This window comes from Diceros bicornis, chromosome X, assembly GCF_020826845.1.
Source record: "Diceros bicornis minor isolate mBicDic1 chromosome X, mDicBic1.mat.cur, whole genome shotgun sequence".
Taxonomy (NCBI): domain Eukaryota; kingdom Metazoa; phylum Chordata; class Mammalia; order Perissodactyla; family Rhinocerotidae; genus Diceros; species Diceros bicornis.
In genome coordinates, this window is record NC_080781.1 from 17,972,044 (window position 1) to 17,997,937 (window position 25,894).

Here is a 25,894-nt window from a genome sequence, read left to right on the forward strand (position 1 = left end):
GCCACAGATTTAATATACTTTTGCCAGCCACATCTTGAATTCAAATTTAAACTGTTGAGTGCACTAAGACAATCTCAGTGCAAGTAACGCTAAAGGAGATTGGATAAAAAGGAATATTTTCTTATCTACCAAAAGAAGCAGCCTATTAAAGAACAGAACTTTCAGTAATATGTTGTACATGGGTTACTGGAGAAAAGACACCTGGCTCATTTATTTCCCGCTGAAAGACTTCTTCAGGTTAAAACAATCAACTAATTAAGACTATATCCTATGCTCTTTGCTAATAGTTTACTCAATTTTCATTCATGCAACCAGGCTTTAGGGAGCACCTTCTTGGTGCTAGGCCCTGTTCTAGGCAGAGGATAAAACAGTGCATAAAATAGACAGAATTCCTCTTCTTTCATGCAGTTTATATTTGGAGGGAAGGCTGGGTAATAAACAAGAAATATAAGGACTTTCAGTAATGCTAAGTGCTAAAGAGAGAAATAAAGCAGGGTAGGAAAACAAGAAGTGTTGAGGGCAATGGCAATAACACTTTTAGATAGGGAAGCCTGGGAAGAATTTACTAAAAAGGAAGCATTTGAGTAATGATCTGAAGGAGGTAAGGCAGTAAGCCACAACAATATCTGGGCAAAGACCATTTCAGACAGAGGGAACAGCAAGGATAAAGGCCCTAAGATGAGACACTACTTGGCATGATCTAGGAATAGCAAGTGTGGCTGGAGCAAAGTTAGTTCGGGTAGGGGCAGGAGGCAAAAGTAACAGGGGCCAGGTTATACAGGGCCTTCAAGGTTATTGGAAGGATTTGGACATTTATTCACAGTGAGATGAGGAGCCATTGGAGAGTTTTGTGTAGAGGAATGACATGATTCAAATCATATTTGAATGGCTCCTTATGCTCAAAATAGAGGAGGTAAAAGCAGGGGCAGGGAGAACAGTGAGGAGATATTTCAGTAATCCAGGTGAAGGGTGATGGTGGCTGGTGGCTTAGACCAGGGAGCTAGTAGTAGAAGTAGCAAGAGAAAGTCATATTGTAAACATATTTTGAAGGCAGAGCTGACATAGCTTCCTGGTGGATTGGCTATGGGATCTAAGAGAAAGAAAAGAGTTAAGATTATGAGCCATTGTGGGGGAAAATGGAATTGCCATTTACTAAGGTATAGAAGACTAGGAGATGAGCAGATTTGGTTGATGGGTGATGGATATCATGAGCTCAGTTTTGTACACATTAAATCTGTTGGGTTAGGCAGTCTGCAGCTCAGTCGAGAAGTCCTGACTGATGACAGGAGTTCTTAACTTGCTAAAGATCAGAGCTTGTAGACATTTTTAGAGAGAAAGTTCAAAGAACTTGCATCCAGATGCTCACTACAGTGTACAGAAAGTGCTGGTGAGGGCATTAGAAAGATTTTATTGAATGATGATTTAGGAAATAAGGTGAAAATATGTTTTTTTTAAGGGAATTGACCTTCACAAATGCTTACAAAAGGAATCTATTTTTGGTGGTCAATAAGCATTATGAGTTTATGCTTTAGTCACAGTCAAAAACGAAATCTAGTCTCCAAGGACCAGAAGAAAGAACAAAATTGCTCAGTGGTAAATGGGAACTAAAGCCACATACCTGGTAGGCTCTGAGTCCAGAAAGAAATGAGTGGGAGTCTGATGGGTATCAGAGAACAAATGGACCATAGCTATGTTGGGAAACTGAAGATTGACTCACTGGGTGAAACCAACTGGGAAGGCAAACAGCTTCCTCACCCATAAGTAAGGAGGCCAAATAAAGATACAACCACTGACCAGAGCTATGACTTGTATAAAGGTGATTCTTTCCTTACTAAATGCAAATTATGGGAAATCCACAAAAGCCCTTAAAGTAAATTTTTTAAATAATAACAGGATGATTAAAAACAGTGGATATTCAAAAGAGCCAATACCAACTAGACATTCTGGATATGTAAAATATGGCCAGTGAGATAAACACTCTATAGATAGAATAAACTTTACACTGGATACAGTCAGAGAGAGTATTAGGAAATTGGAAGAGAGCAGAATGAATTCACCTAAAAAGCATTGCAGAAATTTGGAAGGATAAAAAAAATGAAAGCTACATGGATGATAAATTGAGAGGTGCCAACATATGTCTAGAGAAAAAAAAAGAGGGACTAGTAAAGAAAACCATTTGAAGAGATATACCTGAGAATTTTCAGAATTAAAGAAATAATGCCTTCAAGTACAACACAATGAGTGCTAAATAGGATTAATTAAAATAAATTATAACCTAGACATATCATAGTGTAATTGCAGAATATCAGGGATAAAGAGAAAAATAATTTAAAAGCTATAGAGACACTAAAGACAAATTATAACAAATGACAGAGTAGCTACAGATGTCTTAAGAGCAACAATAGATGCCAAAAGAAAATAAAGTAATATATTCAGATTGCTAAGTTACTTTCAAATCAAAATTCTACACCCAGCTAAGCTATTCAAGAGTGAAGGATTTTCATATTTTCAAACATAAAAATCTAGAAGAGTTTGCTACTCACAGACTGCTATGAAAGGACTTCTAAAGGATATACTTATTTGAGCATGAACCTGGAAGAAAGGTGACCTGAAGCTAATAAGAAAAATACAGAAATAAAATATATTATAAATTTTCACTTTCCTGGGAAAAACATTCATTATCATGAAAGCAAAGATTCCAGGCCTCTTTTTTTTTGTTAGTCATAGCACCTTATATGATCTGCTGTTGTCTATTATAGTCATGTGTCTGTTCTTAATGTTTTGCTCTTATTAAATTTTTCGTGATATCATTAGAAACTGAAAAAAAAATTATACCAATTAAATATTTATCACTCAGAATGAATAATTCCATCAGTTCTACTTGAAAAGACTACACAGGATTATAAATTTACATGTCAGGGGGTGCTTAATCACACCGTTGCTGATGACATGAGGAAAACTTCACTGTCAGGAGCTTATTTATGTATATGAATAATGAATAATTTCTAGTATAATTTGTAAGGAGTCTTTTGAATGAGACTATTTCAGGAGTCTCCAAGATCACCCACATGTCCAGTGATTTGCTATAAGGACTCATAAGACTCAACATATAGTTCTACCCAGAGGTAAGATTTATTATGGTGACACAGCAAGGATATATACAGCCAGATCTGTAAGGAAAAAAGAACCCAAGGAATCTGGAAAAAATCCATGTGCAGGCTTCCTATGCTTTCTCCCTCTCGTGACAGATCATGCAGGGTGCATTCTCCCGCCAGCAGCAAAAATGCAGTCACATGTGTAGTGTCTTTGCCCAGGGAAGCCCATTAAAAGACTCAGCACCCAAGGATTTTATTGAGTTGGTCACGTAGGCACCCTCTGCCTAGCAACTTCAAAAATTCCATACTCCCAAAAGAAAACAAGGTGTTTAGTCCCCAGGTGGGCAAAACAATCTTATTGCTTAGAGAACCTTCATGTCAGTGTAAGGAACTGTTTACCAGCCAAGTTCTCAGGTGCCAGCCTAGGGCCAACCTTGCAAGCAAGCTCTTCTAAGATAGCAGCCTCAGGCCTGCTACAGTAACTCTTTTCTGCGCAGAGACCTATTTCCTTAACCGTAGTTTTCATTGTTTCCCATTACTTTCAAAAGTATATAATTCAATTATATGCTTTTAATTAATATAATTCACTTATAACTTTTTCATTTTAGAAAATGTCATGTCACTTGGGAAAATAATGAAATCTCTCAAGAGAATTTCATCATAATATTTACAATATTTACAAGAGACATCTAAGGCTTTGCTTCTTTGAATGATGGATAAATCTGTATTGTGTGCCTAGAACTCTCTTAGGTTTCAGTAATATGTACAGTGATTATGCTCTGCAATCACAATCGGTATGAGAACATATTTATTGGGAAAGGAAAGATAATCTTGTTAAAAAGAAAACTTGGAGAGCATAAAATATGTTTTTGTGTAGATTTTAAAGTAGACCTCCATGTTCTAAGGAATAGCATACAAAAAGCATAGGAGGTACATTATATAACTCAATTCTTTCGAGCTGTTACTCATGTAGCTTCCTAAAAACAAACCACCCCCATCTTTGTCATTTTTTAAAATAATGAGCTGTAAAATTATAATGATTACTTGTGGAAACACAAAAGGAAAGAAGACCCAATCAGTAATTTTATGACCAAACAATTTAGGGAAAATAACTGTATGTAAATTAACTATACTTATGCACACTAGCCTGAGTTATTATTTTGAAGCAAAGCGCACTCAAGAAAATCAACACAGCGTTTATCTTTTATGCTTTCTCTCCAAAATTGAATGTGAATTTCTGTAGCCATGGATCTTACAAAGCTTTATACACACACATACACACCCCCTATACATGCATATTTATATTGCTTTGACACTTGGGTGATTATTTCTGGGTTACACTGTATAAGAGCAGATTATCTCATCCTTATCTTTAGGACTGATATCCATCCATAATATTATATTCATCAGAATTAGGTAAACCACATATAAAACAAAATTATTATACAGTCATGCATTGCTTAACGACAGGGCTACGTTCTGAGAAATGCATCATTAGGCGATTTCATCACTGTGCGAATGTCGTATACTTACACAAACCTAGATGGTATAGGCTACTACACACCTGGGCTATATGGTACTAATCTTATGGGGCCACCATCGTATATGCGGTCTGTCATCAACCGAAATGTCTTTATTCAGTGCATGACTAGTACAATGTTATTTTATGAGCAAAGATACTAAATGAGAAAGTATGTCATGGAATACGAACTTATAGTATAAAACCAAGACCAGCAAGTTTTATGTAAACAAAATCCAATTGCCTCTTACAGATATACCTTTGAAAAGAAAAAGAAGAATCTGTTACCTAAAATTCATTTTGGAGGATTGTCTGTGAATTAAAATTATACATGCTATCTCTGTATGCTGTTAGCTAGCTAATCATTTAAACATAATTAACCTTATTACACCACTGAACAATCTAGCTTAGTAGACTGTTTGACTGGAACCAGTGATTTATAGTCATTAATTGAAAGCTAGACCAGTCAGTACAGTGATGGGGTATTTTATTAAGACATTAAGCTGTTCCGGTACTTAGCATGGAGTAGATAGGCGGGTTTAATGGAGATGGTTGTTTAACTGGGAAAGTATGATGCAAGGAGTGTGGTTCAATGGAATGATTATAATGATGTCTCATGGAAACCAAGTGGAAGAAGAGAAATAAAGGCACAAAAAGGTGGTAAGGTGAATGAATTGGATGCCTCGATGAAGATTTTCTAAATATTGCTGGGTTGGGAGTATTGGACTATGTAAAATGTGGATGATGGAGGCAGTGGTTGGAGTATGCTGAAGATAACAAACATATGGTCATGGGGGTGGGTTGCTGAGGATTGGAGAAGTAAAGATCATTGGAGATGAGGGACGGAGGAGCTAAGGTTCTGACACCCCCTACATGAACATTAGTCACCAATAATAGTGATAGAAGTGGGTGTGAGAAGAAACTATTGATCCAAGTGCTGAAATATTTAGTGACTGAGGGGGAGTGCCTAGGAGATCCAGTAGGTGATAGTGGCTTATAGAATAGAATGAACTTCAGAGGAACAAGTGATGGTCATATTTGCCTACCTACTTCATAAGATTTGTGTGAGAATCAAATGAGATATTGCCTGGGAAACCCCTAAAAAAGTTACAAATACATATATATGCATATATAAGAGCCCTTAGTTTCACCACTGCTTTGTGCCCCGATTTCTCTGCCTACAAAATAAGGACAAAGATAATATCTTCTCTTGCTTCATGGGAGATTAGAAAGTTTAGTGGCCATGATATGTACGAATTTGTATTGAGGCTTTGGAAAAAGAAAGTACTTTCTCTGACTGGGGTTCAGAGCCATCATTTAGCTCTTGAGTTCTGTGCAGCATGCTGGCACTCTGGATGGCGCCCTGAGTATCAGATAACATTCTTCCTTATCTTTGATTTCAGACATTTCAGCAGTCCTCTCTGCAGCACAAATCAAAGAAGAAAAACAAAGGTAAGAAAAGGAAATGAAACATTTACCTGCTTAGTTTGCACTGTGATAATCACCAGCACAGTTGACCCACCCTCTCTTGCCTGAGCCCAGTGTGGTTTGGAAGAGCACAACCCACTAACACAAATGCTACCAAGACCCGCTTGTCCTTCAGGGCAATTATGATATAAGGTACCTTTTACAACAAATGATCTCAACAGATTTTAAGACTGGGATTACACACTTCTGATTAAATTGTATGTCACTTATGCAGGGGAAAAGGTATTAAAGATTTCCGTAATTTTCTATTCTGATACAATGTGAAAATAAGAATTTTTAAGTTTATGTACCCAGATTTATTTTTGTGATCTATAAATAATCTTCTACCTTTACATCGTACAAAATTTAAAGAGCATTTTTACCCACTATTATCTTTAGGTCCTATAGCTAGCAAGAGCAAAAGACGAATTTCTTGCAAAGATCTTGGCCGTGGTGACTGTGAGGGCTGGCTTTGGAAAAAGAAAGATGCAAAGAGTTATTTTTCACAGAAATGGAAGAAATATTGGTTTGTCCTAAAGGATGCATCCTTATACTGGTATATTAATGAAGAGGTAAGACAAAGCATGTTTTATTTTCCCATCATTTTCTATGTTTAACCAAAAGAATTTCTGTTTTGAGACTTACATTTTAAAATCATAGAATCACCTTAAGGCTAATTCAGGAGACTCCTGCTAGTTATTTTTCAATCTGCCTTCCTAAAATTATTTCATTTTGGGGTTCTGGAAATATAGTTGTCTCAGTTATTCTAATGTAGCAACGTATCTGAAGCACAGGTAAAGTATAGTAAAAGTCTGTATATCTAATTAAAAATACCTGAAAGCAATAGCTTTACTAAAAGGATTATACATGGAAATTTGATGTAGATTTTTAAATGTCTTGCTTTTTTTCAAAGTTTAAAATTTTTTTGTTTGTTTTTTTTGGAGAGGAAGTCCTTTAGTAATTTAAGTAAATTAATATCACCTGAATTTATTTCAGTTTTTCTTAAGGAAAAAGTGAACTATTAGACTAGTTTTAAAAATCTGCAGGTATTCATTTTATTTGGCCCAGTTAAGGGGAGAGGGAGTGTGTATAATACATTTAAATTGTTCTTATGATTTCCTATTTCATTTGCAGTAAACAGATTTAAATCCAGAGTAATTAATGTCACAACCTATCACATGTCACAACAGATACACAAGCGTATACCTTATTCATTGATAGTCCCTTGACTCTACATTTGCTTTGATTCCTTTGCCATAGCCATCTATCAGTTCACCTAAGTTTTTTTTAACAGTAATTTCTATTGTTAACTTGTTTTCTCAAAAAATGTACATGGTTTAATATAGTATGCTGGCTAAATAGTCTCATATGAATACTGTTATGTTAAGACATTCAATTTGCATTTGAAGATTAATTTTTGAAATATAATTTAACAACATTATTATGCCTATGATTATAACATACAGTATCAAGAGAATTTTGTGTTCTCTAGACAGGCGGTTAGGTTAGGTTATGGTCATGGTATGTCAGAACAATGCCTGGCATACATTAAGTCCTTGATAAACATATGCTATGAGTAATATTTTTCAAAGTGACCTTTTGTTTCATTTGTAAAATCTTGAATTAATATTTTGCTATTTAATATAAATGTCTATATTAACTATATAGAAGGATTCATTTTCTGTACTTTTGATGTTTTTTGTGGCAATTACACTAAAAAATCTTCTATTTCACTAAGTGTGTCTTATTTTAGATATAGTTAACGAACCATAATTTTACCTACATTTTCATTTAACAGATATATGTTAAACACTTTTTATGTGCCAATCAAATAGTATCAAAATATAGTGTGTCTACATTTCTCTTTGTTTTAAGGTCACTGGTGGATTTGTCTGCTGTATGCTAAATTATATTCTATCTATCAAAGTTTAAGTGATAAAAAACTGTGGCCCTTTTTATTGAAGAGTAGCTAAATTTCTATCAGAGAATTATTGTTACTGTGTTTATGAGAAGTGAGTGAATAATTTCATAGTATACATTGCAAGAATTACCCTAGTGTGTTTTTCTTGGTTTTTTTTTTTTGGAGAAATGTAGAAATCCCTTATCATGTCATTATGGGGAGATAATAACTACCCCAAAAATATTTAAAATTGTTCAAAATTTAAAATTTTTAAATTAAAGACATCAAAGGTAACATGATAGAAATCAAAGTTGAGAAAGAGATTTAAACTATTGTATTTAGCCCAAGATTGGAAGAAGAAAATACTCAAACATTGAAAAATATTGAACAAATTATAATACTACTCTTTTTGTAATACAGACATTTCAGTCACTATCAGTAGCATCAAATTTTTGTTAAGTTTTACATATATATACACACACACACTAAAAGAATTGAGAATCTCTTTCTGTTTTTTTCTTGGAGGTAGCACATGTAGGTGTCATCTCACTTGAACTTGATATCTAAGAAGCCATGAACTGGTACAGCACAGATCAAAGTTTGGGAGAGTAAAAATCTGAGGAGCTTGGTCATGAACATGAAAGGGACAAAAGTGATTAAAGGGTTAAGCCAAAGATAGTCTTAACCTAGTTCGGTTAACTTGTATCTAATGTAAGATTTTGGATAATTCTCCTATCTTGTTTTTCCATCCCATATTGGAGAGAGGAGGATTTTATGGATTTCATTCAATTTTCCAAGTGAAAAATGACCTTTATATATGTAGCATGTATACCAAGTCAGATATTTGAAGATCAAATTAACTTATTTCATTTGTAAAATCTTAAATACACAAAATAGTTAATTCATGTTTGATAAGAGATTTTTTTGGACGCAGAAAAGAAATTGAATTAGTAAACGTCCCTGTATTTTACATCTGAACATTAAAAATGATAGAAAATTGTAAATGTGGGCTAAAGTTATTTTATATATCATAAAAGTATATATACATTCTGATGAGAAAATTACTTATAAAACGTTTCACTTTGAGAATTAAAGAATTTTCTATCTTTAATATGAAAAGGATTTAAGAATTTCTGTATATATTTTAATTTGTGATGTTCTAACTGTTCAGAATATACCCTCATTGGGGCTGGCCATGTGGCATAGTGGTTAAAAGTTTGGCGTGTTCCGCCTTGGCAGCCTGGGTTCGCAGATTCAGATCCCGGGCTCAGATTTATAGGGCTCGTCAGCCATGCTATGGCGGCAACCCACTTATAAAGTAGAAGAAGATTGGCACAGATGTTAGCTCAGGGCTAATCTTCCTCAGCAAAAAAACAATACACACACACACACACACACACACACACACACACACTCTTTCAATTTAATGGAATATAACAGATAAGAGTGGAATTCTAATCTCTAAAATGTCAAATTTAAGGAACTAAATGAACAAATTGATTAGTATAGATATTTAAGGCATAGTTATATAGTATCATCAGCTTCAATTCTTTGTATATAATACCCTAAACAAGAGTGTTGCCTCTTTAGGATGAAAAAGCAGAAGGATTCATCAGTCTGCCTGAATTTAAAATTGACAGAGCCAGTGAATGCCGCAAGAAATAGTAAGTTAATCTTATTTGGGGAGAGGGAGAGAAAGGAAGGCTTTTTTTTTTCCTTAAATTTCTAGCTTTTAAATTATAGGGTGCTTGTCTAATGCTTTCAAATTGAGGTAATAAGAAAGCAGTTTTGTGGGCAGAAAATTGAATTTTTTACTGATTTCTGTCATCATGGCAAAAGCATTACATATGTGAACTCAGGCTAGATGTTGAGGTAATTTTACCCATAAAAATTATTTCCTTCTAACTTATTTCCCAATTTGAAATAAAATAAATGTACTTTCTTTCTTTTTGCAGTGCATTCAAAGCCTGTCATCCTAAAATCAAAAGCTTTTATTTTGCTGCTGAGCATCTTGATGATATGAACAGGTAAAGTGTTACTTAAATTTCAAAGTACTTAGTCAGTTAGACTTAGAATTCTAAGTTTTCCACGTTAATACTTAGAGAATAATGTCACTGAAGTTTCTAGATTGATCAGTTTAAAATAAAATGGACCCAGCCATAGCTCCATGTAACCATACTTAATTTTAAAAAATGGCATTTAAAAAGTCAAAATAAACTCATTGACTGTCAAGTTTACCAAAAATGTGCCACAATCCATATATAGGCCCCCCAAAAAAACTCCGCCACAAGAAAAAAGATTTCTTAAAATTCCATTTCAAGAATATTTCTTCAAATTTATTCCCAGGTGGGAAAAAAAAGATATCCACAAAAAATGCTGACTTTTCCAAGTGCTGAGTATTTATGACAGAACATCCATCTCAGTAATTCAGGCCCAAGCAAAGTTAGTATTTCTTTGTGTCACCTTTCTTATCTCACTGGACAGGATTGTCCAGCCAAGTGATTAGATAGCTACATGGTTATTTGGTGGCTCTGGTAAAGGCTATATATATATATTTTTTTTTTCAATCATCTACAACATTCTGCTTCATGTTTCCACTTTAGCTTTTATGAATTTAATCCTCTCTTCCTTTTCCTTTCCTTTCCCCTCTTCCTTTTCTAGATTTGTAGAAATTGGATTTAAGATTCAAAATTTTCCCCTTGACAGGTCTTTAGCAGGCAGTGCATATTACATATATAACCTGCCAACAGCTGGGGAGGGGCAGCTTAGCATAGCGGTCAAGAGCATGGACTTTGGAACCAGACTGTCCAAATCCTAGCTCTCCTACTTACTAGATGTGTGACCTTGGACATAGAACTTGACTTCTCTATGCCAGCTATTGACTCTTTTAAAAAGTGGAGATAATAACCGTCTCCACCCATAGGACTTTTGTGAGGAGCAAATAAGCACACGTAAAGGGCTTAGAACAGTGCCGGCTAAATTGTAAGTGCTATACAAATGTTTGCTAGCAATATATATTCCTTTTATATACTTTGGGCTCTTACCCCATTTACCTTTCTTTTGTGTCTCTAAAAAATTAGTATCCAGATATTTTTAGGCACAAAATTGTGCAGCTTCATAAATTGCTTGAACACACTAAATGAACACTTAATGTGCTTTTTATAAATAATCTTGCTGTTTGGCACTTGGAAGTATAGGCATGGTTTTTCCAAAGCAGGATATAAATATAAGGAAATGGCAAAAAAAGATGTTGAGAACACTTGATAAAATCTTTTATTAATAATAAGGGAACTGAGCCTTTCATGTAGTTTCCATAATCTTCTCTTGATTTTTATGTTACCATTCTTTAAATTTCGCACTAGGCAATCGGAATTTGGAGAGCTTTTTCCCCTTAACTTGTTCTCAAAATGAAAATGTTTATTTTCATTTCAATGACACGTGGTGAGGGAGGTTGTGATATTCTATTTTGCGTTTTAATAATTTTATAATTCTACTGTTCTTGTTACTCACTATCCATTTTACTACATGGTTGAGCTCAATGCCCTTGGGATAAATATGAAGAGTTTACATCATGAGCAAACTGCAAAGAAGCGGTATATAGGAGCATATCCTATCTTACAAGGTAGATACACTAGAACACAGTCACCTCCATCTAAGAATTTACATAATTTAATCATTCATAATACATGCTTATCAGGGTCTTTTTAGGTTTAGAAAATGGCCTGTTCAAAAATGCATTTTTATGAACTATAAAACATTTTTGGTCTTCATTCCCCACCCTGTGTTATAACGCAGTAACTTCAGAGGTATGTGATGTCACTACTCGTCTCTAATACTCCTATGGATATATATGGTTCAGGATATCACACAAGGAGCTAAACCAAACCCATGTGTTTCATTTTGTTGCTTTTTCTAAGCAATGGGTCAAAGAAAAAAAATGAATCTGATCAAATATGTCATCTCCACATCATACATTTAAGAGTGCTGTTTTATGTAAACCTTGCTATGGTGCACCACAACCTTTAGAATGAAATTGTCCTGAAATACTGAATCTTTTAAAAGTTTTAGGTGTACTAGGCTTTTATTGTTTTGCTTTTCTTTTTCTTTTTTTAATATAATCATATTTCTGATATCTACTTTCAATAGGCAAGTTTAAAAAACATTACTTGTTAATAGAAAAGGGGAGAGTCATTGCTGGAAATATTCACAGAGGATTAGTGATGGGGAAAGACACCCTCCAACTCTGTTCAGTAACCTGATTGTTACCTAACAGCAAGATGATCTGGGTATTGGTTTGTGTATGGTTATGTGTGTGTATTGGTCTATATGTAATATTTTAAAGACACGTACCTCAGGCCTGCCCCAGTGGCATAGTGGTTAAGTTCCCACCCTCCACTTCGGTGGCCCGGGGTTCACAGGTTTGGATCCCAGGCGCGGACCTATGCATCGCTTATCAAGCCACGCTGTGGCAGGCGTCCCACATATAAAGTAGAGGAAGATGGGCACAGATATTAGCCCACGGCCAATCTTCCTCAGCAGAAAGAGGAGGATTGGCCGTAGATGTTAGCTCAGGGCTAATCTTCCTCACCAAAAAATAAATAAATAAATAAATAAATAAATAAAATAAAGGCCCATACCTAAGTCTTCAAGAGATGATATATTTATAATAATTATAATTATATTTCATAATTTATCTGGTTATTTCATAATTTCTAAAGCATTATCATATGTATTTAAAATATATAGTGCTAGTCATGACAGGACCTAGTAATTGGAATGAAAAAGTAACTCTTAAGTTTAATTTTCTTCTATAAAATCCGTATGTGTATATATATATATATACACATACATACACACATTTATACATATACCCACATATATATACCTATACCCAAATATATGTATATATGCGTATATATACACATGGAATATTGAAGTCTCACCTTCTATTTTTTTGAGCAGCTGTAAGTTTGATTGTGAGGTAATTTGCAAAAACACTTTGAGCACCCCACCACCATCCATCTGTTCCCTCCTCAGAAGTGAGCATTGGAACAGTAGAAAAAATTTTTTTGCCAGTCTGTGAAATCTGTGGGAAAAAAGAAAACATCATGTTTCTCAAGTATTCTGAGACTTATTTACTAAATTCATTTGGCCTATATATTCCTTATCATGTCAGCACATATGTCTTTGTAATTGTGAGGACTCACTAATTTCTATTTGGTAATCATTATTTGTGCATTTCTCCCGTGGTTCTTATTCTTTTTTCCCTTCCCAATACATTATTCTGTGTCAGTTACTGACAACTTCATTGGAATGTTCACTGTAGGCCCAATATCCTCTTACCTGTATTTTCTTGTTTTAAAGCATTGGTGATATGGTAAGATACTGAATTTAGAATTAATATTAAAGAACTTCCCCATCAGTATGTTTGAAAAGATTCTAAATTCAGTATTCGTATCCCTGAACACCTTATGTTAAAACAGCCTCCCCCAATCCCTGGCACCTTTGACATTCTAATTTTTTGCCTTCTTTTTTTAATATTACTTGCTACTACTTGACATATGTTTATTTGTGTCCCTATTTATTGTCTGTCTCCCTTACTAAGATATAAGCATCATGAAGGCAGACACTTTGTTTTATCTCTGTATACTCGGTTCCTAGAATGGTACCTGGCACACATACGCTCTCAATAAATATTTCTTGACTCAATTAATGCATATATGTCTGCTATTCATAATAGCCTGTGAATACCAAATCATAACTGCAGCAAAAGTATAGTAAGCATCTTCTAGCTGTGGCCTTAATGACAAGTTTATCCAAGACAGCACCAACATTTATCTAGTGTTCAGCTTTTGTGGCTATATTGCAGTGGCCTGAGTTTATCCACACACTTTCTAAAGAGTTTTTCTTATGAACAGAATTTTTCTTCCTAAAAGTAGTTTAATTTTTCAGTTGTCTTATGAAATTTAGCAATTCTGGAGCTCATTGAAGGCAGGAATTATATCTTATTTTTGTTCCTCTAGTGGTTCCTCTAGTGGTACCATCATCATTTTCACTCAAAAAGCACCAGGCCAGTCTTTCCCAAGAGTGCTAAGATTTGCCTTGTAGTACAAATTCAACCCCTTTCTCACTGCAAATGACCTATAGACTAGATTTTAATTTTGACCTCTTACTAACGATTAGAGTCATTTTTAAAAGGTTATTTGTCATGAAGTTGACTTCTTGACTTATAGTTTATAATTTTCTGGAGTATGTGTGTGTATACCATGCTACTGAATTCATTAGATCAATCTTTATTTTATTACATTTCTACTCCAGTCCCTTCTTCACTTCCCAAACATACCTGAGGTGATAATTTCATTTTAGGTTTCGTCAAAATAAAATTGGGCTTTAAATAACTTATTCTTAAAAATAAACCTAAATTTCCATGAATGTGATTTTGTCTATTAGAGACACAACTTTCCTCTCTTTTCAAGATATTCTAAGTTTCTGATGCACAGTTAACACCACTTGGCATAAATAAGGAAGTATATGAATCACTTCAAAGAGTGTCATCTTGCACTTGAAAGGGGAGATAAGCTCTTAGGAGAAAAAGTTCTCAAATACAATTTTTTCTTAAAACTTTATCTCGATCATATTATTCTACAATTTAATAATGTTAACTATACTAGTGATTCCAAATTTACTCAAGCTAGTTTGGAAGGTGGATTCTTCCTTAATTTCTGATTTGGGAAAGTATATGGATCATAGCTCAGGACTGACCAATGGGAAATTGTCAGGTTAGTGTAAAGATTTTGTGATTTGATAATCTGATGCAGTGTAAACAGTCGGAGTAATGAACACAGGGAGAGATGGAGATTGAAATAATGCTTTGCTTCAGGCAGTTTCCTACATTGGCAATAGCAGCACTACTGAAAGAGGAAAGAAATAAGATTTATTTTTAAGTTACTATTGTTCATGGAAACAAATTTTCAGGATCTAAACAGAGATCCTAAAATTGTATAGGTCTAAAATTGTATAGGCTTATTTTGTCTTTGGAAAGCCTAATACCAATGTATTTAGAGACAAATTTCCGTCTCTATACTCCCAAGATGTATTTCTCCTTGGATTGTTAAATGAGCTTCATCAAAACTAATATTTCATAGTAAAACTTATTTTGACAGTCAAAGTCCATAACTTTTTCTCTTCTCAGGACAAATTATATCTGATAATTGTTTCAATATCTGTTTAGGAGCATTTGTTTTAAAGAAACAGAACAGCGGTAATATTTGGAGTGCTTCTACATTTGGAGCAACAGAATTAATAGGGAATTGGTCATCTCAAATCCCTTTATGTTACAGATATTAACAGATTTTCCCAAGGCTTTTCTATTGAAATGGCATCTTTGGTTTGAGATCAATGTATACTACAGCAAATTATAGCTCATTGAAGACTCCATGTGTCAAGAGTAGCAGAGAATACATTTTTTTATGTAGGATTATTCCATAAATTCTTAGTCATCTTAAAATAAATATTTCTAAGAAGTAAAGTATAAGAAATTAAGTTGCAAGGTTACTGATTTTAATATTTGTTTTTTCAGGTGGCTTAATAGAATTAATATGCTGACTGCAGGATATGCAGAAAGAGAGAGGATTAAGCAAGAACAAGGTAAACGAATACTTATTTTTACAATTGTGTTATACTATTTTTCTTGCTATTATCCTATACAGTGGTTCACTGCTATCACTTGAGAGACAGTACATGTGTCAGTTTGTGGTTATTTCTCTTACGGGCCCTTTGAATCCAAACCATAGCATCTTATAGGTAAGGTGTAATAAATTAAGCAGACAGGGAATAAACTCACAAGTCTTGAGAGCAGCTAATGTTGAGTTCTCTCCTGTTTGTTGCCGTATCCCTCAGTCTATTTCCTATGGAGGAAAAAAATCTTAAAAATTAAAACACCTGTATTTGGTCCTATATATTGACCCAAGTCCATGTCCTTGGTGGTGAGTTTTTTCTGGTTGGCAGTTTCGTAGACATTTAAGTGGTCTTTTATGCAGAAAGCTCAGATGAATGATCCCTTCTTCCATAAATTATCTTTTTTGATTATGTTCTTCAGTACTGTTACAGTGTAACTCTGTGATCTTATGGAACTTGCCTTGGTATTGACCTCAGATTTATGAAACACAATGTCATGATGTAGGATTGAAATCTAAACGAAAGCTGTGGTCACTATTCTGAAGTGGCTTCACATTTACCCAAGAGCGTTTGTTGTACATCGTGTGGAAGCAAAATTGTTTTTTGAAAATTTTTGAGACAGCCTAAAGTTAAAAGAATTCCACAGTTTGATACACATACAAACATATTTCTAGTTGTGTCTCCAGTAAGCATAGCCTGTTTGTTGATGTGGAGATTCTAAAAACCTTCTGTTTCCTCTCAGAGTAAAACCTCAGCCAAAACTTTTCAAAGCATCTAAAAACTAAAGGTTAGAGAGATCTAAAGAAGATAACCAGATCCTAAAACCAATCTGTCAGCAAATGTTTAGGGCAGGTGTCAGCAAACTTTCTATGAAGTGCCAAATAGTAAGTATTTTAGACTTCGCAAGCCATAAAGTTTCTGTCGCGACTACTCAACTCTGCTATTGCAGCACAAAAGCAGCCGTAGACACATGAAGCGGTGTGTCTGTGCTCCAATCAAGCTTTATTTATGGACACTGGTATTGAATTTCATATCATTTTTCACATTTTGAAAAATATTCTGTTTTTGCTTTTTTTTAATCCGTTTAAAAATTTAAAAAACATTCTTGATCCACAAGCCCTATAAAAACAGGCAGAGTGCCTCCTTGGCCTGTAGGCCATAGTTTACCAACCCCTGGTTTAGAGCCATCTGCTGAGGGAATGGGGGTGGGAGTAGTGGTGCAAGGTGAAGAGATAGGGCTGGAAGATTTCAAAGAAATAGCAAAACATGGTTCCTGCCAATGGGAATTTATCATCTTATTGAGGATCTCAAAAATACACACTTGAAATTGCTTAAGAAAAATTAAAGAGCAACATAATGTAAATCAGTACTAATTTTTGCACAACGTGCAACTGATTAAAAAAATTTGCTAAGTGGATGCAAAATTAAAAAAGAAAAAAACCTGAGGAGGCAGGACTAATGAAGAAATACTTGCTAAAGAAAGTGATCGGTGAGCCTGATGTAAAGTCAGTGGTGGAGAGGGAGAAAAGATATTTTATTCAGTATTAAGTGTTTCTGTGTAAGGCCTTCAACTAGCACTCTAATTATATTAAGGTGAAATAGGCACCCGTCCTGCCTGAAATTGCACTGAATTCTAGTAGAAAAGATACTCTTAGTACAATACAGAAAGTGAAACGTAAGAAAGTACAAATCAAGTTCCATGGGAATGAGGCTGGAGAGATTCCTTCCAGGAGGAGAATGGGAAAAGGCTTTTTTTGTGTGTGTGTGAGGAAGATCAGCCCTGAGCTAACATCTGCCAATCCTCCTCTTTTTGCTGAGAAAGACTGGCCCTGGGCTAACATCCGTGCCCATCCTCCTCCACTTTATATGGACGCCGCCACAGCATGGCTTGCCAAGTGGTGCGTTGGTGCGCACCCGGGATCCGAACCGGTGAACCCCGGGCCACCGCAGTGGAGCGCGTGCACTTAACCTCTTGCGCCACTGGGCCGGCCCCTGGGAAAAGGCTTTATGCGGGTTCTGTTATCTGAGCTGGTTCTCAAAGGGATGAGAAGGATGTGAAGTCAAGGAAGTAACAAAATAAAACATTCCTGGGAGTGGAAGCAGCATGGATACTTTCACAAATAACCTGGAAGCCATCTCCATCAAATCAGTGTGCACTGGCAAACCCCAGCCAGGCCTATGAAGTGCCAGGCCAGTTATTAAGCCACATTTCTTCATTGTTAAAAGTTTATTAAGTTCATGCTTCAACTTAATTTATACGCCTAAAATTGTGGTAAGAGTACTTAAAAAAAAAAAATACCAGGCTTTCTTTTCAAATTTCTTTAAAGGGCATAAAACTTCTCTAAAGTGCATATAGATTTGTTTCTGATTTTTTTAAGATGCAAGAATTAGAACTGTGGCAATGTACTAATAGAAAAATGAATCTTTAAAGAAAGGCAATTTGTGTGAATAAGGAACCTTGGATTTTCAGGCTTAACTTCTGTATTTTATCACTTGATATTACTTTGAAGCTGGGCATGGTCTTGATTTTAGTGAATTTCCTTTGTACTTGGGTTATATAACCAAATTTCATTATGAATGAAAGAAGTGGTAAGTTATATTACATATACAGATTCCGAAAAGTATTTATTCCATGGATTCACGCTGCCTGGTCTGTCATGTGAGTATATATTTTAGTGCCTACTGGAGTGTGGTAGACAATCATAGTCAGAAGCTAATAGTTATAATTCAAGTCTCTCTTGCTAATGCAGTGCAACCAGAATCTCTGAAATAATTTGTATTTCCACATAGAGTATACGTTCCTCAGGCACGTTAACATAGGTCAGAAATAGACTCCCTGCCTTCTGCGTGAGTAGGTCTCACGGCATTCTATGTAGAAAACTGCTGAATGCATGTGACAACTCTACACTTTTTATAGAGTTATTTGACATCTCCTGAGTACCATTCTCAGTACTGAAGTTAAACTTTATACAAAATATTGCTCTTTGAGGATTGAGAATATTTCACAAAGATGCAAAGGAATAACTGCCAAACACTGTTTCTATTTAAATACCCAGTGCAGCTTGGAAGTGACTCTTTTATTAACTTGAATAAAAGTTTAGTGAATTGTTGTCTTTAACTACAGAAGTGTAAAGGATGTGGTGTTCTCTTTCATTATTCATTGTCGTGCTTAGAGAAAACAGCGTTACACTAAATTCTGCCAAGATCATAATTTGGCTAATTGCTAATCATTTTTCTATATTTTTTCAGCTTCAAGTCAGACATTCATGACACATTATTTTCAGTCACATATAAGGTCTTTGTAAAGTTTTAATCACATAAAAATGAATGAAATATATTGTATTTCTTTGCTAGTTCTAGATGAAAAAGTCAATTTTTTTCAAATTATTCTTTTGTATCAACATGAGAAGTAGAAATTTTCTTCTTCTAGTGATGGCACTGTTTATTCATGATTAGTGATTTATAAAATTGAATATCACTGCAAGAGACATTAAAAGTATCCATTTATTTTTGTGCAAAATAGAGAGCTAAGAAAAATAAATTTGCTCTTAGAATGAAAATCAGACAAATTTCAGCCTCTGAGCACAGTGTGCCTGTAATTTTCCACACAAACCCAAAAAAACCTGACTAAATTTTCTATGTAGCCTATTCTCTGGCATTGCTCTTTCAAAGATACACAGCTTAGTGTGAGAAATGAAGTTAATTTGCAAAATGGTATTTTAGTCTTTTCTTAGGCAACCCAAGAAAACTTTAGATTGATGGTACTTTTTAGTAAACCAAGAATTACATCAAATAGTGGATTAGAATTCCTCCTAATTTAGCAGGGCGGGGGTGGGGGGGGGAGTAGAGAGAGAATCTTCCAAATCTATCACTTGTCATGATAGCTATAGAGATCTTGAGAAAATGGTGATCATCTCCTTCTCAGTGTGCTAATAAGGACCACTTGAGGTGCTAACTCCTTGGGATGCCAAGGTATCAGTGCAAACATCAAGGAGAAGCTCAGGACAGGTGCCAGTTTCTGGAAATAGTGGGAATGGTAAGAGCAGAGTGATCTTGGCAAGCCCACTGCTTGGGGGCGGGATGGTGGTGCCCAGTCCCTTCACCTCCAGCAGTGACTTCCCAGTGGTATTTCAAGCTCCCACAAAACTACCCAGCCCAGGCCCCAGAGCTCCAGAATTCATTTTTCCTTGCTGGAACTTGCTACAAGAAAAAACTAATGGGTAAGAAGATGAACACCAGGCATTTATCTCTGTGTGATCTGGGTCAGAGTGTCCTGGCATGCTACCTACAAATCTACCCAAGAAGATCAGGGGTCCTAAGATTTATTGAGTGCTTTCAAGGTGCAAGGCTCTTGAATATATGTTACTTTACTTAGTACCCTCCCATACACACAACTCTGAAAGGCGGTTATTATTAGCCCCCTTTTACAGATGACAAAACAGACTCAGAGAGGTTAAGTAACCATCACAAGAGCACAGAAATGGTAAGTGGTACAGCCAAGAACTGAACCTACATCTGCCCGAGTATATAGTTCATGCTTTTCCCATCACTGTTTGCTGGGTCCATTTCTGGGCAACTACATCAGTTCGTATTTGAGGGGAGACTTTGTATACTGGCCATCACCAGCGTGATCCAATGTAAAAACAAGACATCAATTTAAATTAACTAGTCTTTGCTTATCTTTTACTCAAAGAGAATAATTAATGTAAGAATAGAACTTTCAGAGTCCTTGTATTTTGAGGCCTGAATGAAATAATCTCCATTGCTAAATACTTTCTATTTTCAAAAGCCAGAGTTATGGAGGAGGGGGACTTAAAGGATGGTGCATGTGTGTCACATTAAACTCTCCCGCTCTGTCGTATAAAAGAGTCCCAGTGACTTAGCCCTCCGAGGTTTAGAGCAAGGCAGTTTCTTAGTTCAAATCCCAGCTCTACTTCTTTCTATTTGTCATATATTAAGTACTCAATAAATGTTAGCTGTACTTATTAATATTAGTCAACACCACAAAGAAAATATATAAATGGGAATTCCTGGGTGGAGAGGGGTTCCTGGAAAAATATGTGCCATGATTTTTCACCTGAATCTGAATATTAGTTAAGCCTTCTGATGGTTCTTTTATGATTTAGATTTTCGTAAGAATAAGGAACCTTTTGTTTTAAAACCTTTTCTTTTATCATCTAAAATTCATAAGGGTAATACTTCTAGGTTTTTCCTTGTAAATCACATAAAGAATTAACCCAGCAGTTACAGGGTGGTTGAGATATTAGTGGAACAGATTCTGATTATTGGCCTTTGTGCCATATTTTATTTACTCAACTAATGTATCTCTCAGAGTTTTTCCCCTTCGCTCTTGCCTGAGGTCTGCCAAGTCACTTTGTCTAGCGGCTTAGATTTTCTACCCTTTTAAGTAGTTCTAGAAGTTTAGAACTTGCAGCCCACATCAGCAGATTTGCCCTTTTGCATTTGGCAGGAATTAGAGTTTGCCATGTGTTTCCAAGTAGAGGTGGGAGTATGGTGTTATAGGGATTCATGTCAGCATGACTCTCGAAACAGTGATTGTTAGATAACTAGTGAATTGAAGCCAGAGAAGAGAATTGAGAACACTATTTTTGGAGCTGTTTAATCTGTAGAGATCTACGGCAATGTATGTATTGCTTTTCTCTGAGTGTTCATCTTTAGGATAAAATGATACACCTTTAAGAAGCATCTTGTGACATCATTCATTAATTTAAGCTTCAGAACAATTTGGTTTGGATCTCAAATATCCTAAACTTGATTTGGCTTATACAGTGTCTTTCTTAACTCGTGGCTACGTGTAATTGCTTGCTTTAAAAGGAGGTTGGAATAGGGTGACTGTACTCTTCTTTCCTCCTCAAAACTCAGCTGAAAATAAAAATTGGTGGGCCTGGGGCAGGGGATGCTGGGGAGCAGGGTGTAGGAGTGAAATTTAAATTTCCTTTTGTTAGCTGGTAGTGTGTGTTTCTGAAAATATGGCTAGAAACATTTAATAGAATGTTGATGTATCCATGTGTGAATTTTCAGATTACTGGAGTGAGAGTGACAAGGAAGAAGCAGATACTCCGTCAACACCCAAACAGGACAGCCCTCCACCCCCCTATGATACATACCCGCGGCCTCCCTCTGTAAGTTGCCAACAGGAATGTACTTAATATAGCATTAGATTCTTTGACCTGAAACATCCCTTTGTGTGTTAAAAAAAATCATGTAGTGAGTTTCATGTCAGACCTCAGGTTTCTTAGGGGGAAAGAAAATAGGGAGTCTAAAAGCAGTAAGGGAAAAAATTTAAGTATACAAAGAATATTTAATCAGGAGAAACAGTCACCACAGCTTCCAGGCATAATAAATATCTGACCTGTTTTATTAAGAAAACATACCATTTGTGTCAGAGTAGGCTTCATGGAAATATCAAAAAGTTTTTCTAAGAAAACAAAAAAGTTTTCTTAGAAAAAGATATATAAATTGACCTTATCTGTTCTGCATGAATAAAGTTCATTCCTATGTCCTTTAGAAGCAACTCATAAAAATTAATATTATATCTGTATTGAACATGTTTTGGCATGTCGCTTTTTAGACAGCCAGGGGGTCTCATTTAATGTATATGTTTATATGGTGCTCCAGACGACTTAAACCTGTGTAAATTATTCTGTGTATAGACTGTACTTTGATCTTTTAATAGGATAGACAACTGTCCTGGTGTGCGTGGGACTATCCCACTTTATGCCTTTTTCTCATCAGAATTACTGAGATTGTCTCAGTTTAGATAATACATTGCATGGTCACAGTATTGGAAGAGTCAAATCTTGGGATTGAGTCTTCCACATAGGAAATGGAAGCCAACCTAATTCCACCTTCGTATTACTCTAGGGGATTTTTAATAAGAAGGGTGCTGTGTAAGATGTAGATATAATTCTACGTCACTTCTCAACCTTGGCTGTGCATAAGAATCACCTCTGAAACATTTTAGAATGCAGATGCTCAGGCCCAATCCAGATATATTAAATCAGAATATTTGGGACTGCAAACAGCTCACTGGACTGGACTGAACTTTTTGAGAACAGGGACCCTGTCCTATTCATCTACACATCCCCATGGCCTAGCACAGCACTGGTACTATTTTATTAAGTACTTAATAAATATTTCTGAAATAAATGAATGGGCACTTTTGGCTAATAACTAAAAGGGAAGCCACATCTTTAATAAAAATGTTTGATGATAATGTCTCTTACCTAAGGAGAACAGGAGAAAAGTGGAAAAAATGCAGAATTGTTCTTACCTGTATGCACATTTCTTTAATAAATGCTGCAGTTTACCAAGTGCAACAGAATGCAAGGATGAGCTGTAGAAATGAAGTAATGAAGTCCATGACAAGATATAGTTTATATCATATTTTCCCTCTTTCCCTAAAACATCAGGGTCTCAATAATTCCTTTAAAATATTTATAAAAGAGGAAGAAAGGGGAACTGCAGCTTCACCAAACAGTTCTTTAGTCAGAGCCACTTGTGAATTTCAAGAGGGAAACTATTCACTTTGTTATTAACATGTGGGAAAATAAACTGCCCACAGAAGATACCAGGGAACTTTTCCTCTTTTACCCAGAGGGGCAGCATGCACTTTCACCTCAGCTAGGCTTGTCCTGACCGCAAGCTCAGCCCCATTTGCTATGATTACATTTAACAACTCTGGCTCCTCTTGCCGGGAAAGGGCCTGAACTGGTCTGTTAGCCCCCAGAGCTAGCGGAAGGCTTGTCCCAGTAGAGGTGCCTGCAAGTCTTTTATAGCATTCACTTGATGCCAATCCTTTTTCTTGGTTGTGCTTTGTACTGTAACATATATTCTCAAACTTTAAATTCCAGGGATAAAAATATTTCATTTTTCTTTTGTGTTTATGTAGCCTGAAGTGCCTATGCTCAAGGCAAATGCTTATCCCCATCAGGGTATAATCTCATCCTACCTATATTTTTCACTCTCTAGCAAGTGCCACAGAATTGACAAGACCATAAGAAAGCTTTTCCGTGGTGCCCATAGGAGCAGACATTCACCACTGAAGCAGAGGAAGGGTTCTGTTTGATTATAGTCACCTGGTTTTCATATCCAAAAGCCTCTCTCCTTGTTCTCATCCCCAAACTCCATAAAATCTGGAAATATGAATTTGGCAACAATTCTTCAGAATTTCAAAATTGATTTTAAAACTGGATTTTTTTTTAGTTGCTGAATATTTCTTTTATAAGCGCTCACATTTTCTTATACTGTCATTGTTGTAAAATTTTGCATTAATATGTCAGATTTTTCATGAGAACCCGATATAGCTGCATTTCAATACATCCACGTCTCAGTCTCTTAAAGTGTCTGCTGGGGCCTAACTTTGAGATGTCTGAAAACTTTACTAGTCATTAACTCAACTAGTAAATGTTACCTGGTGGAAATTGAATGTGTTCCTTGGTGATAGAAGTGGTCTGTTATTTCTGTGGAGACTTATCAGAGGCTCCTTTCCGCAGATGAGCTGTGCCAGTCCTTACGTGGAAGCAAAACACAGCCGGCTCTCCTCCACAGAGACCTCTCAGTCACAGTCCTCCCATGAGGAATTTCGCCAGGAAGTGACTGGGAGCAGTGCGGTGTCCCCCATTCGCAAGACAGCCAGTCAGCGCCGCTCCTGGCAGGATTTAATTGAGACGCCCCTGACAAGCTCAGGATTACACTATCTTCAGACTCTGCCCCTGGAGGATTCTGTCTTCTCTGACTCCTCGGCCATCTCCCCAGAGCACAGGCGGCAGTCCACCCTTCCAACTCAGAAGTGCCACCTACAGGATCACTATGGGCCATACCCCTTAGCCGAGAGCGAGAGGATGCAAGTGTTAAATGGAAATGGGGGCAAGCCTCGAAGTTTTACTCTGCCTCGAGATAGCGGGTTCAACCATTGCTGTCTGAATGCGCCGGTTAGTGCCTGTGACCCGCAGGATGACGTGCAGCCCACAGAGGTGGAGGAAGAGGAGGAGGAGGAGGAGGAGGAGGAGGAAGGGGAGGCAGCAGGGGAAAACATAGGAGACAAAAGTAAGTATGTTGATGGAGATTCTTAGCCTGTGTACACCGAGTCCTAACCTTTTCAAACTTCTTAAGAAAATAGAATTTTGTTTCCTTTTTTTCTTAAAATAATGGTGTTGCTGCATAGGAAGTTAGGTATGCCTTGGTGTCCTACTTTCAGAACTTGAGTATCTTGGGGGAAAAGTGTTGAGTAATGAAGTGTCCTATATCCCATGGCACTCAAAGCTAGAGCAAATAATTTTTTTCTCCAATTATCCATTTGCCTTTTAAGGTTAATGGTATTCATTTCTTTTTCTTCCTCCTCTTATCTACTTTCTTCTCACTTGCATGCATCATCCCTTTGGTCCACAGTCACTGCCCCCTGAGTTTGTGTTAAGAAACTGTAAATGCTTTAAGCAGGGTGTAGGCATAACCTTAATTGAATTAGTGAATACACACACACACACACACACACACGCACACACCCCTTCCCTTTTCACTGTTAGAAGATTTAAAGGAAACATCTAAGAGTTTTTCCAAGAAGAAATTTCACATAGCATTTCTATCAACTCCAAATAGCCAAATTTGTTTCTAGAAACCAATTTGCCAAAAGCATCCATTTACTTTCTTGGTATGTATGTTGATTGCAAAATTCAGTTTATGTGAATCAACTCTAAGAGAGACAAGTCAGTTAAGTAGCCCTCTGTCTTGTTGAGAATATGTTTACTAGTTATCAAGTTCTTTATCCAACATGCCATACCAAGCATCTCTTTACAACTAATTTGATACACCAGTCCAGAAACCCAGGCTAGTTTAAGGGAAAGCGTATAACTCAGTTATTTTACTTAGAAAGAAAATCTAGATCTGACTATAAATCCTGAATGTAAAATAAAAAAAAAAAAAGTATAGAAGAAATAGTGTAAAACTATTTGTATCTCTTTATTCAAAATGAAGTCAGGGCCAGTTAGTGCACATGACCTGAGCCAATGTTGATGAAACTGCAGTTACTGGTTTGGTCCCAGTCGGGCATTAGACTTCTCTTTTTAAAGGACGTAAACAGACTATATCCTTCAGCCTATTTTGGAGGTATAGGAGACTTTGATTACAGGACACATTAGTGTAAGTTCTTCATCCCAACTAGAAAAACAACTCAAAGCTCACAGGTTACCAGCAGGTCAGGAGCTTCATGTCAATGTC

General features: G+C 36.1%; 1 protein-coding gene across 5 annotated transcripts in view; it reads left to right on the top strand.

Moving 5' to 3' along the window:
- The window catches only part of CNKSR2 (connector enhancer of kinase suppressor of Ras 2), a 251,077-nt gene that overhangs the window by 185,474 nt on the left and 39,709 nt on the right, over positions 1-25,894 (top strand). For all 5 annotated transcript variants that reach the window (XM_058535561.1, XM_058535562.1, XM_058535563.1 and 2 more), the window contains 7 exons: positions 6,018-6,066; positions 6,481-6,653; positions 9,572-9,645; positions 9,937-10,008; positions 15,561-15,628; positions 21,701-21,801; positions 24,175-24,727. In XM_058535561.1, coding sequence (XP_058391544.1) covers positions 6,018-6,066; positions 6,481-6,653; positions 9,572-9,645; positions 9,937-10,008; positions 15,561-15,628; positions 21,701-21,801; positions 24,175-24,727 — 1,090 coding nt within the window. The remainder of the gene's footprint in view (positions 1-6,017; positions 6,067-6,480; positions 6,654-9,571; positions 9,646-9,936; positions 10,009-15,560; positions 15,629-21,700; positions 21,802-24,174; positions 24,728-25,894) is intronic.